The sequence below is a fragment of the Vicugna pacos genome, chromosome 2 (assembly GCF_048564905.1).
Source record: "Vicugna pacos chromosome 2, VicPac4, whole genome shotgun sequence".
In the NCBI taxonomy this organism is placed as follows: Eukaryota; Metazoa; Chordata; class Mammalia; order Artiodactyla; family Camelidae; genus Vicugna; species Vicugna pacos.
In genome coordinates this window covers 107,627,847-107,647,107 of record NC_132988.1, presented here as the reverse complement: position 1 = coordinate 107,647,107, position 19,261 = coordinate 107,627,847, and the positions used below count along the sequence as shown (strand labels likewise).

Sequence of the window (19,261 nt, the reverse complement as noted above, 5' to 3'; positions counted from 1 at the left end):
GTTATGGAGACTTCATCTTTTAAAGGAATCAACAAGAACTTAATTTGTGCTCTGCATCTTGTACTCCATGGCTTCTCCTGTAAGACCACTGTGCTTCAAAAAACTATTACAAAAGTGTTAAAAAAGCATGATGATTCCTGCCACGCCAGGCCACTCCCTGAGCCTCACCACAATAAGGGGAGAAGGAAGAGACCGTAGTTAATTTTCTGTATGTGTATCTGCATCTTAATTGGGTTTACTCTGTCTTTCTTTCCCCCTTGGTGATCTTTACTTTTGCAGGAATTCACCATTTTGGCTGTAAGTAAAAGTGTCTGATCTGAAACATAATGTCCTCCCTTTTCGATCCTGATGTACCTTCTTTGAGTCTCACTCTTTTGCGCCTTTATTTTTTTTTTCCCAAGAAGAAACCACAGATCTCTTGAGCTTCTCTGTTGTCCTTGTAGCTCACCTTCAACTTCTTCCTGGATGTTGTTCCCGAAAGCTGTTGTTTCCATTCTGCAGTTCTGAGGAACGTTGGAGGCACCTCTCAGTATAGCCCCTTCTTTGTGTTTCCAGGAAATCTTCGGTAGTAATACTCTTACTATGGTCATAAACATTCTGCGGGAAGAATGCATGTCATGTAAACAGTATTACGTTTCCAGAACGTCTGTAGCTTTTCTCCTGCTTCCCTTCATCTCTCCTTTTGGTCTTACCCTTGGCCTAGTGGATGGTGTAGTGATTATGTAGCGAGATTTTCTGTTGTGCTTGATCTAACCATGTGGTTGCCAGGTATAAGTAAAACATGGTTCCGTCAAGCACCATGGAACGTCACGCAGCTTTCTACAGCATGACAAGCTGCTGAGGCTTAAATCAGGATTTACTTGTCTCTTTTGATAAAATCAAAATGAAAAAAAAAAAAAGAGGGCTTTTTAAGCATTTCCGAAGATTATGTGAGAGGGAGAGAATAATGAAAGACCATAGAAAATTTAAAAACCTGAGTCCATCTATTTGCCTCGAAAGCCCTAATTTACAATGATATATAGGCATCTGTTTATTACTGGATACATTTTAAATTCTTGACTCAGAGAAAAAATAAACTTCGTAACGATGAATAGCCATTGTGTGATTAGCTGTCAAATAGGCTAGAATGGCTCATAACTGGATCAGCAGAAAGTACAGCTGTGAAAAGCTCAACTCTGTTAATGTTTTCCTGTCCTGTGAATCTGGTTACTCTTTTTTCCAGCAAATCCCAAGCCCTTGTTTTAACCCTCTCCTGGCATCCATTGACCAGAACTCCCCAAGTTGTCTCCCTGCTACATAATCTCTAGTTATCTTTCTCTTCCTACAAAGTGACCAATATTCTAACCTCCAGACTCACCGCCTTCTTCTGTGGCTTGACTCCTCAATAGGTACAGAAGACTATCGATCAAAATTAAGTGGAGACTGCTTTGCCGACTTGGCTTGCCCGGAAAAATGTCGCTGTGAAGGGACCACGGTAGATTGCTCCAATCAAAAACTCACCAAGATTCCGGACCACATTCCCCAGTACACCGCAGAGCTGTGAGTTCCCCTCCCAGCAACACCCGGGTTGGGGGGGGAGGGGATGAAAGCATCAAAGCACTGGAATTTTTTGTCTTACCTTTTGATTCTCAATAATTACATCAATTTTAATTAACCTGCATTGGCCTAACCCTTCTTTATGCAAGTGTGTATATTAAAGGCCATCTTACTTCATCTTTCTGGCCCAAGATACAAAGACAGAAATGAATTCACCTTTCAAAAATGCAGTTAGCACTTAATAATGCTAATAATACTGGTACTCACTTGTTATCTATTTATTGGGTATTACTTAGGCCCAAAGCCATTTCTAAGCACTTAATAGCTTTTGAATGTATTTAGTCTCTCCAGCAACCAGATAAATTAGTTTGGGAGTCACCATTTTGAATTTCCATTCATTAGGAACTCAGAGTCCTTTTTCATCAGCTTTATGACTTTACTGAATCACGAGTGGAAGGATTCAGTGCTTATCAAGTATTAATCACAAAGGATAGTTTTTTCCTGAACAGTGAATATCACAGCAGGAAAAGCTGGAAAGACAGAGTGTGATCAGATTTATATTTATAACACTAACATAGGGCGTAGCGCATATGTGGTTCTAAAGTATGTTTATTGAATCATTTACAGGTTCTGTGCCCATGTTTGGTCAGCCTTTACTGACTTTATTTATAAAAGTATGCCCTTTAATGTTAGTGTTTCTAAAAATCCAAGAAAAACCTAGTAAAATCCCATCATTTTCGGAACATCTTAGCAATGTTTATATGTAGCACCATCTGGAATTTGTCATTAACTGCTTTGCAGAGTTGGTTGCCTTTTTGTGCGTGTATCATTCTTTTGTCTTCAACTAGATTATGGCCCCTTCATGACAGGGATGGTGTTTTATGGTTTATCTCCCAGAGGGCCTGTACTCATGCTTGTCATTTAATGAATTTTAAGCAATTTGAATAATTAAAAATAATATAATGGTTTCAAAAAGATGACAGAAAGTAACTACCTAGTGGTTACCCTGATGCTTTTTTACATTTCTGTTAGTTGATGAAGCTATTTCACAGGTCCAGGACTTCAAAAATGCATAGAGACCATGCAGCAGAAGCCCTGAACTCTGTATTTATTGTCATGAAGGGAGTTATACTTATTTCCAATAATACCACAGACAGTAATTCAAATTCTATCTTCCAGCATGAGAACACTTCAAGTAAGTGTACTCATCAATCAAGAATTTAGAAACTATTATCTAAATTATCTTCAGCAAAGGTTGTATGTGTTTTCAGAAATTAAGACTTTCTTTTTACATTTTACGTTTAAAAATCAGTACTGGAAAGAGAATATTTGCAAAACATATATATGATAAGGGACCTATAGCCAGAATATATAAAGAGCTCTTACAACTCAACAAATAAAATGTGCTTACCCAATTAAAAAGGGGTCAAATGATTTGTATAGACATTTCTCCAAAGACGATATGCAAATGGCCAATAAGCACGTGAAAAAATACTCAGTATCATCAGGCATGAGGAAAATGCAAATCAAAACCACGGTGAGGTAGCTCTTCACACCCAGTAGGATGGCTTAAAAAGAAAGACAGTAACGGGTAAGAGAAATTGACCCCATCATACATTGCTGCTGGAAATGTGAAATGGTGCAGTCCTTTTGAAAATAGTTTGGCTCTTCCTCAAGGAGTTCAACACAGATTTAGCATGTGAAGCAACAATTTCATACCTATGCATATATCCAAAGGAACTGAAAACATATGTCCACACAAAAACTTGTACACCAGTGTTCCTAGAAGCATTATTTATAATAATCAAGAAGTGGAAGCACCTCAAATGTCCATCCGCTGATGGATGGATAAACAGCTATGATATGTCTATACCATTGAATATAATCTGGCCATGAAATGGGAGAAGTACTGATACATGCTAAAGGTGGAAGAGCCTTGTAAACATGAGGTGAAGTGAAAAAAAGCCTGACAGGGAAAGCCACATCTTGTATGATTCCATTTATGTGAAATGTTCAGAATAGGGAAATCCATGGAGGCAGAGACTAATTTCGTGGCTGCCAAGGACTGAGGCAGTGGGGGCAGCAAATTGAGAATGACTGTGGATGGGTATAAGGTTTCTTTTCTGAGTGATGATAAAGGAGTTCTGGAATTGAGAGGCAAAGATGATGGCACCAGTTTGTGAATATTCTAAAAACCACTGAATTGTATGCTTTAAAGGATAAACTTTATGGTGTGTAAAATGTGTATCAATAAAGCTGTTAATAAAAATATTTGTGAAGCAAGTGACTAGAAAAACAGTCCACAGTGCTTTTGGGGGAAGGGGAAATAGTGAAAAAGAAAAGTGTGAGAAACTGCTCTGCAGATTACCAAATGGGAGTTTTGATTTTTGATTACTGGTTTTCTTTACTATGTGCTTCTTCATATGTTTTTATTTTGATCATTAGAATGTGAGACAAATGGGAAAAAAATCAGTACTTCCCACAAATTTTCTGATACGTGTCCAATATTTTGCTCTAGGATAATCATTGAATAATGTTATAATTCTGTACAAGAAATAAAGTCTAATCTCTTCCTGACTGTTGGGAATGAAACTTTTCTGTTTCTTTTTTCCCCTAGGCGCCTCAATAGTAACGAATTTACAGTGTTGGAAGCTACAGGGATCTTCAAGAAACTTCCTCAGTTGCGTAAAATGTAAGCCATATACTAGGCATCTTTTAAAATTTCTGTAGTGTTGTGTTTTCTTATCCTTTTGCAGCTTTATTTCGACTTCTTTGGAAATTGGGAAATATAAAAGAGCCAGAGAAATCCCCATACCACCTGTGACATGAATGTAGGGTAAACTCTGAGAGGAAGCTAAGGAACTGCGTCTTGTCTAGGCAGTCCAGCAATGCCGACCACGTTGCACATAGCAGAATCCTAGCATGTTACTTTGGCTCAGACAGCTGGCCTGCTCTGCGGCCACAGCAGGAGTCCAGCCATCTAAGCACACTGGAGATGAGTTCCGTGATGTTTTGTAACTTCCTTTTCTATTCCCCAAACCATGCTGCGATTTCTCCTTCAGCACATTCATGTCGACTGTTTGGCTTTTTGCTTCATTAAACTTTCATTAGAAGATAGTCAAAATGAATGATTGGTAAACTGGCTTGATAGCTCATCTGTGTTACTCCACATGCTACGGCTCATAGCGTAAAATAAGTTTATTAAGCTCAGCAGCTTCAACCACACGCAGGCAGTGATCCAACCCCCGGGGAGGATGGAAGGAGGGACAGGACAGAGGCCATGAGTGTGGAGCCCAGGAGACACCCTCCACATCACAGGACACATCAGGAGGAGGAGGGGGGCGTTCCTCTGTGTTGCCTGTGTTTTGCGTGGGTAACCGGCCCCCAGTCACATAGACTGTGAGTGGCAGTGCATGTTGTGTATTGTAATGTGCACTGAGCAGCTGACGTGTGCAATGCTCTGAAAGGAATCAAATGATACATAAAAATGATTCCTGTTCTTGGGCATCCCTGGTCTCAGAGTGAGCCTTGAGAAAGAGGAAGATAGAACCTGTGGGAAGGTGTTACCTCTATTGGGTGTTCTTACCCTCTGCGCAGGCATTGTAGTATTTCGAATCATACAGATTCCTGACGGTTAAGTTGGTGGTTCTGACACATTATTACATGAGAAGTTTCACTGGGAACAATCCCGTATTCAGATACATTTCTGATGCTGTCTACACCCCAGTACATTTGAGCCCTTCCTTCTTTTTTCCACCCAGTTGCCTTCTTTCAGTCATTAATTCATTCAACACTTTTAATCAGGGGCATTTCCTGGGAAAGTTTCTTATTTAGTTCTGTGGAAAACAGAAAAGTTTACACAACTCAAGACCTCACCTCTAGGGTCCAGAGACCCTTGCAGATTATTTTGACACTGATTGGTCTGGTAGTTTTTCAGCCTAGATGTCACCCCTTTGTGTGATTACCACTTCAGCGTGACGGAATCAGAAGGTGGGGGCTTTTCAGAGCCTTGGGCATGCCAGGCAGGAAGGAGCGTGGAGCTTCTGTGGAAGACTTCTGCTCAGTAGAAGACAGTGATGAAGCATGTTGTCTCAGTGCCCTCACCGTTAGAAAGAAATTGTTTCACATATTTGTTTCAACCATTTTTATTTAGAAACTTTAGCAACAATAAGATCACAGACATTGAAGAGGGAGTGTTTGAAGGAGCATCTGGTGTAAACGAAATACTTCTCACAAGTAATCGTCTGGAAAACGTTCAGCATAAAATGTTCAAGGGATTGGAAAGCCTCAAAACTTTGTAAGTATTCTTTGCACAGAGTTGCGCCGCAGGGTCGTAATTCAGAGGTTATTATATTCTTGGGGGGTGGCCCCTACTCTTCCTCATCCACCCCCGTCGCTGTCTCTGTTCCCATCTCTGTCTCTCTCTGTGTCTTCTAGGTCTCCCTCCATCCCTCCCTCCCTCTCTCTCTCTCTCTCTCACACACACACACACAGGCATACAGACACACGCACACACGCACACACGCACACACACACGTTTTATGGAAACAACCATTGCTCCCATACCCCTGACTTCAGTACGTTGCTTACAAATAATCAAAGGAGCTGTTGATTCCTCAACAGAAAAATACCATCTTTGCTCCAGTGCTTGTCCAGCTCTGGCTGCCCTGTTCTTCCTCAGAGTAATCATTCTCTCCCCTTTTTCTCAAATACCTCTGTCCAGTACTCCCTCTTGGCCCAAGGTCGCTAGCTTCAGACCCCCCTCTACCCCCAGCCTATCTGGAGACTGACTGCCTTTGTCTGCCCCTGCAAGGTCTTAGTGAAAAAGGGAGAAGCTGGCTGGTGGTAGAGCTGTTAACTGTCAGCTTTGAAGAAAACATGCTAAGAGTATGTTTACTTACTCAGGGGTGAGGAGGTTGGGAAAACGAAGTTCTGTATGTTTCCAAAAGGTTGCTGGCCAAGGAGGGCGGGGCTTGGCTTGACTAGTAAGGAGAACACCTGGAATGTTCTGCTGTGTGTATCCGTGGTTTTCATAATCTCTAAGGCATATTATTAAGTTTAACGAAAGTGGTGGCCTAAAAATTAGAAGAGACACAAACGAAACTCTGAAGCCTTTGGAAGAGAAGCAGAGATTGCAGTGGAGAGAGGCCATGTTCCAGCGTCCCCCCAGACCCTCACCCTGCCCCGTGCAGCCACCGAGAGCCACGCCCAGGGGCCCGACAGCCGAGGAAGCCCACTGCCCGCCCTTTACAGATGCGGAGGGGGAGGGCGTTGCCCCAGCCCGCGCGGCTGTGCCCGTGGCATCCCGGATTCCCGTCCTGCTCGCACACCTCTGCACAGGAAAGTGGGCGGGTGCTCCCTGAGCCTCGCAGGGTAGCCTGGAGCCTGACCGTCCCACACAGCCAGCCTGCAGCCTGCGACCCCTCCCGCGGGCCAGCTCGGAGTCCCTTCAAAATGCAACATGCAATGCGAATATTCCTTCAGTGTGTGGAAGGAGGGCGGAGGAGACGCACCAAGGCGGCGACATCTACTCCTGCCCCCGCTCCCCTCCCCCAGGCCCAGCAAAACAGAAACCCTGCAACAAAGGGAAGCCTGCCTTCTTCGCGAGGAGCTGAGCGACTGTTGCTGCTAGAACCTTCTCCTTGCGGGGCAGAGTGTGTCCAGGGAGGGGCAGGGGTGGGCCTGTACCTACCCGCATTAGCCAGCCTGGAGCCGCCACGGCAGCAGACCCCAGGCCGGGCGACTTGAGCCGCAGCCGCGCGTGAGCTCACTCTTCTGGAGACTGGACGTCCACGATGAGGGCGCTTTTCCTGGCTTGCAGCTGGCCCGCTGCTGGCCGTGGCCTCACGTGGCCTCTCCTCCGTGTGCGGGAGAAGAGAGCTGGGGTCCCTTCGTCTGGGGACACCCGTCCTGTGAGATCAGGGCCTCATTTCGCCACCGCTGCCTCCCCCCAGGCTCCATCTCCAAATGCACCCACAGTGGGCCGAGCGCTTCAACAGACGAATTTCAGGGGGGCCAGCTCTGTCCCCGGCGCCGCCCCAAAGAGTATTTTTCTGACTAGGCCCATTCGCAAGGCTCTCCCCGAGACAAGTTCTCTAAATTCAGCTTTCTGCCTCATTATATTTCTAGCAGTGTTTTTGCACCTCTTCTGTTTTCGGCACCCGAGACAGGCGCCCACGGGCTCTCTCCTTAATCCTAGTGCCACGTGCAGCTTCAGAGAGCATTTAGAGCGAAGCTGGGGACGTCGAAAGGCCTGCAGCAGCTTTACTGGGACGCAGCTATCGCCCTAAGTGGTATCTTTCAGCTTGGAGCTCTAAAGATGTTGACAAGACCCCCCTCACTGCCTGTGGACCTCTCAACCCTTCAGGACTCGTAAACCTCTTGGGTTCCTGTACACATTGCAGTCAGTCTTTGAAGCCCCAGCATTTGCAGGCAAAATGTGGTACATATGTGTGCTTATGGATTTTTCCAGTGACAGAAAGCAAAGCTTTTTTTCAACTTCTCTCAGGAGTCTGCGACTCCAACAAGATTAAGACCAAATGTTCTGCATTATTTATGGCAAGGGCTAAGGCTGATAGGAAAATTTTTCTGTTGTGCGTTGGTTTCCCAAGGTAAAACGATGCCATGATAAGGAGGGCGTCATCCTTTCTTGTTATCTGTGACTTAGCAGAACGCAAAAGCTGAGATTTCTTATTAATGAGAGGGCAGTGTAGAATTTTGAAGGAACACTTTGTTATTGTTGCGTTCTTCCAGGAGCGTGGTCAGCCCACGTCTAGAAGAATTAAGGAAAATAATGACTTTTCAGCAACTCTGAATAAAATGCATGCCAATTATCCATTTTTGTAGGGGATTTTAAGAAGCTTTCTGTGCCTTTTCTAAGCCCCACAAATAAACAGATCGGGGAAAGAATTGAGAACCAGCCAGAAGTTTAGCAGCGATGAGGAAATGACAAACGTGTTAATCCTATTAATGGCAATGACTAAACAAAAAAAAAAGTCAGAATTTTTTCAAGAGAAGCCAATTTAAACTTCCTCCTGAACACCTGGGATCTCTTAACTATTGCCTCCTTCTAAGTTCTAAACTCAAAACAAATAAAATAATTTGTGCAGACTTTGAGAAGTTCAGTCAGATTTGGCTCCCCTGTCCCGTGTTGACGTTGACTTGGCTGTAAGTCCCTGAGACGCCCTCAATTCTTCATCTGTGGTGACTATTGATTCTTTCCTGCCTCCTTGCTGTTCAGCAGCAAATGTAATGCTACCATGAATACACCAATCACAGGGTTTCAAGGGCTTAGGGAGCTGTAGGTGAATTAGTTACACTCTGTAATCATGCAGACAGAATTGTAGCATCAAAGGAAACATTCTACCCTCCTTAGATGCGGTTGGACATTCATGCTGAGGCTCATGAGTTTTTGTAACTGAGCATCATCATTGACAACTCTAAGCATCTTATCTTGCACAAGGTTCTCAAAACAGCCCGCTCTCCATATCTGAGGGCCCTGCATTTGCACATTCAAGCATCCGCGGTGAATGTGGAACTGCACATCTGGAGGCCCTGTGGGTTTTGGTACCTGCAATCAATCCCCCAGGGACACCCAGGGGTGACTGTACATATCACAGCAAATCCTAATGACAAGAGAACATTCCAAAATTAGAAAAATGAAAGCTACACATTAGCAAAGAGGGGTTTGGTCTTTAGCTAGGCAGATGGATTGTCTGCTGCTTTTTCTGTAACGACCTTGTATTTTTTCCCCTCAGGATGTTAAGGAGTAATCGCATAAGCTGTGTAGGGAACGACAGTTTCATAGGACTCAGTTCTGTGCGTCTGCTTTCTTTATACGATAATCAAATTACGACAATTGCACCAGGGGCTTTTGATACTCTCCATTCTTTATCTACTCTGTAAGTATGAGAAATAGTCTTTATTTACTCATTATATTTGTTACTTTTATTGATAACATTTTAATACATTACTAAGCATTTCATAAAAATGTGATCAAGGACTTAGGTATTTTTTTTTTAAGGACAAATTTGTTCATGTTAAACTGCCTTAAATTTTTTCCTAAAAATATTGCCTACCATCCTATATTAAAGTTACAGTGTTTTTTCCATCAATTATTTCTTAGAATAATGTGATGTGGCTTAATTTATACATGCTAATCTTATTGTAATTTGATTGAGTTGTAAATAAAAGAAATGCTGTAGATTTTCCCCAGTGTTTTTCCACTGGAGTCTTTGCAGCGTAAGTATCATAAAAAACAGAGTTGATAGGGTTATTGCCAACCAACTGTGCTCAGAAGGATCATTCGCAATGACAGGAGATGTATCAGGATGACCAGACCAACAATAAAAGCTCACTAGAGGGCATTTACTATGATATTTAGGAAGGTATTAAAGAAACAGGCTGAGCTCATCCAAGAGGACGTTTTACGTAAACTGCTGGACAATAAAGAATATTTGTTAAGTCTACGGACAGAATTCAGAAAGTGCCAACAAACAAACTCTCCAAGTATTTCAGGCCCTTTGTTTGTCAGTATCTAAAAAGCAGTGTTTGAAATGGTGAATCTTATAACTCATATGATTTTCTGGTAATGGCGGCATCTACATATACTAATATAATGGAAAAGGTAGTTAGAAGGGGGAAGAAATCATGTTCAACGTAGCTGAAGTCCCTGAAGAAATAATGGGAAGGAAGCATCCATCCATCAGTAAAGTACTTAACCCTCTTTCCACATAAAATGTGACATTTTACATCGAGTGACTAATTTGTGCATATTAAAAATGGCATGTTTATAAATAATGGAATTGTCGATAGGTTTGTGCTGAAGTGGTGAGATGCCGAAAGTATTGAGATTTGGAGAAGTAAATTCATTTTTATAACTGGCATTTAATCAACTCAGCTGTCAGTTTAGATGGGAAACCTATTCTCTGGAGCAAATAAGAGATGGAAATCTTGAAATGACAAATTAATGAAATAGCTGTTGTCAGGTTAAACTCAATAATACAAGGTAATCAGCCTTCATCTTTATATTAAATTACTGCATTATCAGTGTAGGGAAGTTTGACAGCAAGTCAGATCTCTGACACATTTAAATGATCTCTAAATGAGGTATCTGTCAGGATCTACGGCACCAACCCTGAATTACCACCTTCAATTTATTTTTCATATGAAATTATTTGAAGAATTCTTGTATGAAAATTTTATTTTTTAAGTTCCAAACATAAATGCTGTAGCCAAAGAATGCATCCCAGTTGTGTGTGACTGATCATGGATCGGAGGTGGGGTGAATGGATAGGAGGTGGGGTGAATACAAAGACAAAGAAGGAATCATTCCAACAGGTATGGTGTGGGAACATGGTAGCATGGGGTTTTGAGAAGTGGGAACACAAAACCCTTAACTCAACTCTGCATTGTTTGCATATGGCGTTTAGGAACCTCTTGGCCAATCCTTTTAACTGTAACTGCTACCTGGCTTGGTTGGGAGAATGGCTCAGGAAGAAAAGAATTGTAACGGGAAATCCTCGATGTCAGAAACCCTACTTTCTCAAAGAGATCCCCATCCAGGATGTTGCCATCCAAGACTTCACGTGCGATGATGGTAAGAAAGCCTGGCCAGATGGCTGGTGACCAGACCCTGCAGTGACTGTTCTGATGCTGTGGGCGCTGCTAGACAGGAGATCACAGTTTAGGCAATAGATAGTTATTGTGCATTTTTTGCTTTGTTTTGTTGTTCTGTTTTGTTTTAGCAGCAGGGCCCTTACTTGCTCAGACTGTACTTTCACATCTCACTGTACTTGACGTGTGCTTCTGAGTGTTTTAGAAAATCTTCCAACTTGCGGCTGATACTGTTTATGCAGCTTTGGTTTTAATTTTCTTTATTATTCTAAGCATCTCTTTTAGGAACTGCCACTTTTAGATGATAAAAGCAACTGATTTATAAAATAGAAATTCTAGTTAACAAAAACAATAGTTTTCACTTTTTAACACTCTCTCTATATCATCGCACTTGAGTCTCAGAATAGCTCTGTAATGTGGGTACAGGGGGTTCTGTTCTTGTTGCCAGTAAGTGAAGGGCTCATTTGAGCCTTATATTTTAAAATAAGAGGCCCTTACACTTTTTGCTAAACATTTTAAAGTAATCTGTCCCTTGTCTCTCCATGTCTGTCTCCTTACAGTGTCTCCATAATTCAGTTTACATTTACATATTCTAAATAAAAATATAATTTGTATAAATAATGGCAAAAAAGAACATAACATTATAATTGTATTGATAATACAGAGGGAATTGTGTTTTGGACTTCTGCCCCAGGCAGTCTGAAAACAGTCCTACCCAGAACGTGTGGTGTCTGTCTGTGAATACTGAATGCCCTGTATGTAAGTTAGGCTCAAGACCCTTGCGTTGGTTAAGCTAAAGGTGTAAAAGCCCTTCGAGCATCTCCCAAGCCACAAATCTGCATTTTCCTGTATCTCTTTTGGCAATTTAGGAAATGATGACAACAGTTGTTCCCCACTCTCTCGCTGTCCTACGGAGTGTACCTGCTTGGACACAGTGGTCCGATGTAGCAACAAAGGCCTGAAGGTCTTGCCCAGAGGCATTCCAAGAGACGTCACTGAATTGTAAGTAGTGCTTGTCTTTGCTCTTCCTGAACAATTGCTGTTTCACACGCCAAGGGAAATGGAGACCAAACAAAAATATTTTGAGTCCTTTTTACAAGTTACATTCATTCTCTAATCCATTCATTAGTATCAGGTAAAACCCTAAACAAATAATGTAAAAGCAAATTCAGGTACCCCTGGGAAGTACTGATTGTGTTTCTCTCTTCGCTGTAGGATTTCTCAGGGCCTTTAGGACGCTAAGGTGCACTGTGCAACTCCGGGGAGGAGGGTGTAAGCTCGGAGGTAGCTCCCACACTTCTGCACTTACTCATCTCCATAAGCCTTTTCTCGTGGCCTCCCCTACAAGAGCAATGTTCCTCATGTGCACCTTGAGAAATGCTATATATTTAGTTTATCTACAGTGTCTGGGATGTTTCATATGGTTAATTATTCTTCACCACATGTCGCCATGGAGAATATCTCAGCCCAAGGGATGCATAAATATGGAGGATGTGGAGGAAGCTGACATAATCTTTACCTTTAAAAAGTGATATTGCCCTTTGGACTTGAATCAGAGTCCTTTAGGTCGTAAAGGATGTGGGGCCAATTATCCCTAACATTTTCAAAACTGATATTTAACCACAAATTACATGGCCAATTTACACATATGGGATACTGAGCACCACGCACACTTCCTTAGCTGCCTCGTGCTTTATGTGGAATAGAATGAGTCAGAGCATGCAGGCTCCGTTCCGATCCTTTGTCTGTGCACTGAGGACCATGGACAAATGCTTGATATGCCACTGAGTCATTTGGCCTCTGTTAATTTTTTGACTGCATGAAACCATGTATCAAAGGTCTAAGTCATGCAGCCGTGTACCTGTAATTCATAAACAACTGTACAAGGGTTCTGAATGAGCCGCTTAGATAAACTTTTGGCAACCTGAACACAGGCAGTGAGGTTCAAGAAGAGGTCACTTCAGTTATCAAGGAACTTACTTGCAAATCATGTGCAGTTTTACGAATTCTAATTTGGTCTTGAATAGAGAAAAAGTATGTGATCTTCCCTTTTGGATCTGAACTGTTGTGAAGTGCTCAGTTTCTCTCTCTTGCTGCCAATCACAGTTGTTAGGTAATTATCAGCACTGCTTTATATGTGTGTGTGGTTAAATTCTTAATTCTCATTTTGATATGCATTTATTTCAGAAGATTACCCTCCATTCAGTGTTGGAAGCTAGATGCCTGTAGAGTATTCTGTATGCAAAACATCGACTCTAAGAACACCCCAGCCAAGAACATAATACTCAGCGTAACATTTAGATCATCTTTGATGCTAAATCCCTTCTTCTTGGCCCATGCCTTCGTCCTTTTACCTGATTCCCAGCAAATAATTTCAAACATCTTTCAATTTCCTTATTCATCCGAGAACCTTCTCGATTCATTTGTCTGTGCTATCTACATGTTTCATCTGTCAGATAGTGGAATCTTCAATCTATTCCTCTACAAATTTTTCAAAGTAATTCTTTTATCTAAAGAAAATATGTCTCAGAGAAGAGGAAAATATTAACTCATCTCTTGTGAATTTTAGCTTTACCTCCCTAAGAGCTTATTCTTAGAACCATACCAAGTCAGCAGGATCCCTCTCTCCAGTAACATATATGCATGTATTAGAAAATGTCCGTGTACATAATATATTAAATTATTAAAGAATTTGGCACAAATAAGTATGTAGTGGTGGACAATGTTGAACAGATGGTATCTATTATTTTTAATCAGTTCCATATAATTCCCCTCTTCGACTGATTTACATGTAAGCATCCATAGAGCACATTCTGAATCTTTTTAGCTTTGCGATGCGATGTTTTCTGGAATAAAGGGAAAGGTGCTGCAGTATGTGGGGTTATGCTTCCCTCTAGTGGTACCAAGAAATTCTTATCTAGAGAAAAGAAAGGAGCGAGAGGAGTCAAAATGTGAAGTCAGAAAATTTGAATAGATGTTAAGAAGTCATAACAAAAGCGTGACTCTTAATCACATATTTGTTACATATTTTGATAACTTGTGTGTTTTGTATAACTTTTCTCGTCTTGAAATGTTTGCAATAGATTGTTATCTTAGGCAGTTTCTCAGCTACTTCCACATCTAGCAAAAGTACTAACCTCAACCCCAGTTGGATCTGAAGATGGTCCACGACGCTGGGAAGGAGGGACCATGTGTCCAATGTGGCAGCATTGTTTGTGGGCACGTCTGTAACCAGATGCCCCAAGTCACTGAAAGACATTTTTACCCTTCATCATCTATATTCAGGGAAAGACAGCCTTGGGAGGAGATGGAATTACTTTTCTTTTTGTGATATCATGGATATAACTTTAAGAACTCATTGATTTTTGTGTCTTGCTTGTTAGCCCAAAGTCTCTATTTTCTGATTACTCTGCTGACTCTACTCAGAAAGGGAAATTTTACTTATATAGGGTGATTTGATTATTATTTTTACATCTATTTGCTATTTTTGCGTACTTGATAAATGTTGTGATTTTCTATGAACTCTCCTGAAATTAGTATCACCAAGCAGATATACAAGGGTAAAAACTATTTTTAAGATTTTTTAAACTGAAATCTAATGATATTAAAATTCCCAAGTATATCGTTTGAACCGTTCATTGTTATTGACCAAGTGTATTGATACGTATTAAGGTGATGGAGATTACTCTTGCCGGCGGTAGCAAGTTTCTGCCAATAGTGAATGCATTGCATGGTGTTGTTTCCACATAAACACAAGTGAACTGAAGGGTGACTAAAAGTATGGTTGATTGAATGACCCTTCTTGCTGACACACAAATGGTTGGATATGTGCCTTGCCTCCTTAGATAAACCACAAAGAACTGACTCATCAGTTTCTCCTTGGTTTTATAATTTAGCCTGAGTAATCCACAAAAGAATTCTACTCTTTTGGGCAACTGTGGTCTTTTTTCCTTTACTTCTTTTAAATAGCAATCTTCGCTCAAAATATGACATCTTAAGGCCAAAATTACCAAGTGTTCCCTTGCTTCAATTTGACTGATATATTATTCAATTATTTTATGATTCATAACTGTTAACTTTCAAAAAGATAATATTGTTTCCTTGTTTTTAGGTATCTGGATGGGAACCAATTTACACTGGTTCCTAAGGAACTCTCCAACTACAAACATCTAACACTTATGTGAGTAATGTATTGTTGTATTTTTCCATCTTTGACTTCTTATTCTGTTTCAGAAAAGTGGGGATAGCAAGGGGCAGAAGATTTAACGAGCCTTTCAGGTAATATAAATCCTTTTCAGTTAGATGCCTCCTTTCTTGCTCGTTGAGGTTCTGGATCACTGGCTACATCTTCACTGAATATCAGTAAGACAAGGGCGCACCTTAGAAAAAGGTCCTCCTCTATTCGAAGTGTAAATACGATTAAGTCTAAGTATTGGAGAATTGTAGAAATGCAGTATGCTAGAGAATGCTCTTGAGGATGAATATGGGCGATTTTATGAGAATCCAAGGAAAGAAGGATGGAAAACAATGTTATTATTAACTTTAAGCAAAACATAGCAGATGGTAAAACCTTTACTGAAGATGTATGGAAATCTAGTTTACTTGGCTTGATTCACTTATATAATTCATGAATTAATAAAGGGATTCCAGTATTAAAATTTTATAAAATCCATATTTGCATATGTAGTGTGTGAATAAACTTGACAAAGATGCTGACATTCTGAGTATAAATGTCAAAACATTGAGTTGTTTTTATCAGTCTGTTTTGATGTCCTCCTAACATAGCATCTTTCTTTCATTAATGTATGTAAGCAGTTTTTTACAGTTTTTAACTTGTAGATACTAGATTATATTTAAACATGCAAACATTTCATTTCAATCTGGTTATGTGCACAGTATTTTTAAAACGATAGAATCTTAACTGTATGTAATGTCACTCTTAGAGTAGCGTTGTTGGTAAACAAGGAAACTTGTCACAAAACAAAAAATTCAGCAGCAATAGTGGATATGAAAGGAAATACTTTGTCTTTAAGTCTATCTGATTTTAGAGTAAATATGACTGTCTTAGATTTCTAGTATTCCCAGAAAAGGGGGTTTATTCCTAATTCGTGAATGGAAACCTAGGTAACAGAAAATGTCATGTTTCTCATTGTAAACTTTACCCTAAGCACTTGGAGGTTAGTTAAAATGCTGTTGAGCATTTTCAGTTTTTCTTAAAAGTGTGTGAAAATCAAACCCTCTGTAGGAATTATATAGGACTGTTTAAATGACAAATGACTAAATTAAGAAAAAAAGAATATCTTCTAAAAATATCTTGTTCTGCCCCTAGTAGTTTATTTAATAGCAGCAAGAACTGATTACATACATTTGTTCTGTTAAATAAACCATTAAATTGCTGCAATTTCCAAAGGGTCACTTCAGCAACATTGGGTCATTTGTGGGACAGCATGTGATTCGTTAAAACCAGTTTGGAAATGAAAAAAGAATCTGTAGGTCCAGAAATGATTTTACCAGTGACTCAGCATACAACTCTAGGCAAGTAATTTCTGCTAGCGTCGATGTATTTATTCATTTTTTAAATTTAGCTTGAGTACCTCAGCAGCTAAGAAGATGGATGGTACAGCTCAGCTGCTCTAACTTTCCCACCATTTCACAATTTCTTTGGTCCATTTTACTGATATTTTTGTATTTTAATGAAGGAATGGATAACCTTCAGCAGCTCTTCTGTATCTTGCATTTATTCACATATTTTGCTTCAGAAAAAAATACAGTGAACATAAATACACAACAGACATAAACGAACCCAAATCACAACCCATGATGTTCCATTTATTTATGAATCTTCCTTTTAGTCATATATTTGGCATCTTGCTTTAGGTAAAATTTAGTGAATATTCACTAATATGTGTCACATTGCCGTAACTATGTGAGTGTGTATATGTATATATTCGCTAACTTTTGTCTAAAGCAAATTGTGAAACATGTATGTCATTACATGTTATTATATATTATATTATAGTATAACATTATTATTGCATGTCATATTATATATATATTTCACACATATAATATATGTAATAGAAATTAGTTCACTGAATATAAATTACAACCTGTAGTGCAAAGTACACTTATAAATATCCATTTAACATTGGTTAAAAAAAAATCCACATTTCTCTCATTTACTTATTATTTATTGAACAGACATTTACTGAGGACCAACTACGTGCTAGTGACTTTGCCATAGGCCACGTGTTTAATCATGGTGTTACTATTAATGACGGCGTCGTTAACGTAATTAAATGAGGATTCTTTCCATTACCCAGTTTGAGTCTTTGTATGTGTCAATGAAAAAGTATGTGCAAGCGGTGGAACTTTCAAGAACAGAGGTTTATTTCTCACCTATAAATGTGTCGGCTGTGAGTGGCCTCCGCCTGTCTTTGCTCTGAGGTCCAGGCAGCAGGCAGGACCTCTGTGGGACATCAAGAGCCTTGCAGAGGAGGGAGGAGAGGGACAGAATTAGCTCGCGCTGAAGCTTCTGTTCTGAAGTGAAACCAGAGCTGATGCCCATGCTTCACTGGCCAAAGCACGTGGTCGCTTCTAATTTCAGCAGGCGGGGGGCGTGAGTAGTCATGAAGAAGGCTGCAGTCTGCCCAGTGTGGTGTTACTTTCAGATGAAAGCCGAGTCCTAGCGCTGCTTTGACTGTGAGCAAGAAGAACCTTCTCTTTCTAAGAATGACTCATGGTAACAGCGGACTCCATGTCTTTCTTTTTCTCTTTTAGAGACTTAAGTAACAACCGAATCAGCACCCTCTCTAATCAGAGCTTCAGCAACATGACCCAGCTCCTCACCTTGTGAGTACGAAAGTGTGGTCCTGAGTATTCCTCAGTTCATTGGACGGTCCTAGTAGATAAGACAGAGTCTCTGCACTCAAGGAACGTTAATAGTGTTGGGAGAAACACACGAATAAAACTTAAGTAAACCAACAAATACAGATACTATAAAAAGTGTTGGGTTCTATAAGAGAAACAAAGAATAATTTACATTTGTGGTGGGGTTTGAGAAATCCTTAAATAGACCTCTGGAGAAAGTCACCTTACGGAGGACACAGTTGAGACATCAGCGTGTCCTCAGGGGTAGGAAGCATTCTAGAATGTATTTAGAAATAAATACATTGTAATAGTGAAACAACACAAAGATGCAGAAATGTTATGTGTCAGTATTCTCTATGTATAACATGCTGTAACGACCCTTTTCTTATCTGCTTTAATTTTTTAAATGACATTTGGCTATTTGAGGGTATCTGAGTAAAACAGATCAGCTTATGTGTGCTTTCAGAATTCTTAGTTACAACCGTTTGAGATGTCTTCCCCCTCGAACCTTCGATGGATTGAAGTCTCTTCGATTACTGTAAGCATCTTATGTTTAACAAAATACTTCTTTTCTTGGGGATCTGGGTTTTGGACTGTCTTTTTAATGATTTAACTTCTTTGTGTTTATTTTCGGGTATTTTCAGTAGTATATATTATGATTTGCTACAGATTTGGAAATAGGAAAATTACATTTTACTGTATCATTGCCCAACAGCTTTTACTTGGAGAACATATTTTTCTCTTTTGTAACACATTGTTGCTGTGGTCATTAATTTGCTGCTATATGATATTAAGATGTAGTTTTGTATAGATCCAAGTAATTTTGAAAGAAAAAGAGGAAATTTTAATTTCTCTAGAAATTACATAAAACACCAACATATTTTTACTATACACAATTTATCTAAAATTATATGAAATAAAACATGATCCTCAATCCCAGTCCCCTCCCCCAGAATTGACAGTTAAACAGTTTGATGTTTTTTCCTGGTCCTTATTCTGTGTTTGGTTTTATATATTGATATATGAATGCCCACTGCTGTATAACTTAAAAACCATAAATAGGGTTTTTCTCGTTCTGCCATTGACTAATTTTATTTAACAATATGGTTTAGCCTTCTTCCAGTCGATCTGTATCATATTTCTCAACTGCTTAAATGATACAGAGTACTTCATAGAATGAAGGAGCCGTACCTTATTTAACCAGCTTTCATCTGTACTATCATTCGATTTGATTCTAGAT

At 40.0% G+C, this 19,261-nt stretch overlaps 1 protein-coding gene across 3 annotated transcripts in view; it reads left to right on the top strand.

Moving 5' to 3' along the window:
* SLIT2 (slit guidance ligand 2) overlaps nt 1-19,261 on the top strand; it is a 351,115-nt gene that overhangs the window by 271,316 nt on the left and 60,538 nt on the right. For all 3 annotated transcript variants that reach the window (XM_006208114.4, XM_006208112.4, XM_072945820.1), the window contains 9 exons: nt 1,389-1,539; nt 4,154-4,228; nt 5,690-5,833; nt 9,294-9,437; nt 10,968-11,134; nt 12,021-12,153; nt 15,263-15,331; nt 17,932-18,003; nt 18,488-18,559. In XM_006208114.4, the coding sequence (XP_006208176.1) occupies nt 1,389-1,539; nt 4,154-4,228; nt 5,690-5,833; nt 9,294-9,437; nt 10,968-11,134; nt 12,021-12,153; nt 15,263-15,331; nt 17,932-18,003; nt 18,488-18,559 (1,027 nt within the window). The remainder of the gene's footprint in view (nt 1-1,388; nt 1,540-4,153; nt 4,229-5,689; nt 5,834-9,293; nt 9,438-10,967; nt 11,135-12,020; nt 12,154-15,262; nt 15,332-17,931; nt 18,004-18,487; nt 18,560-19,261) is intronic.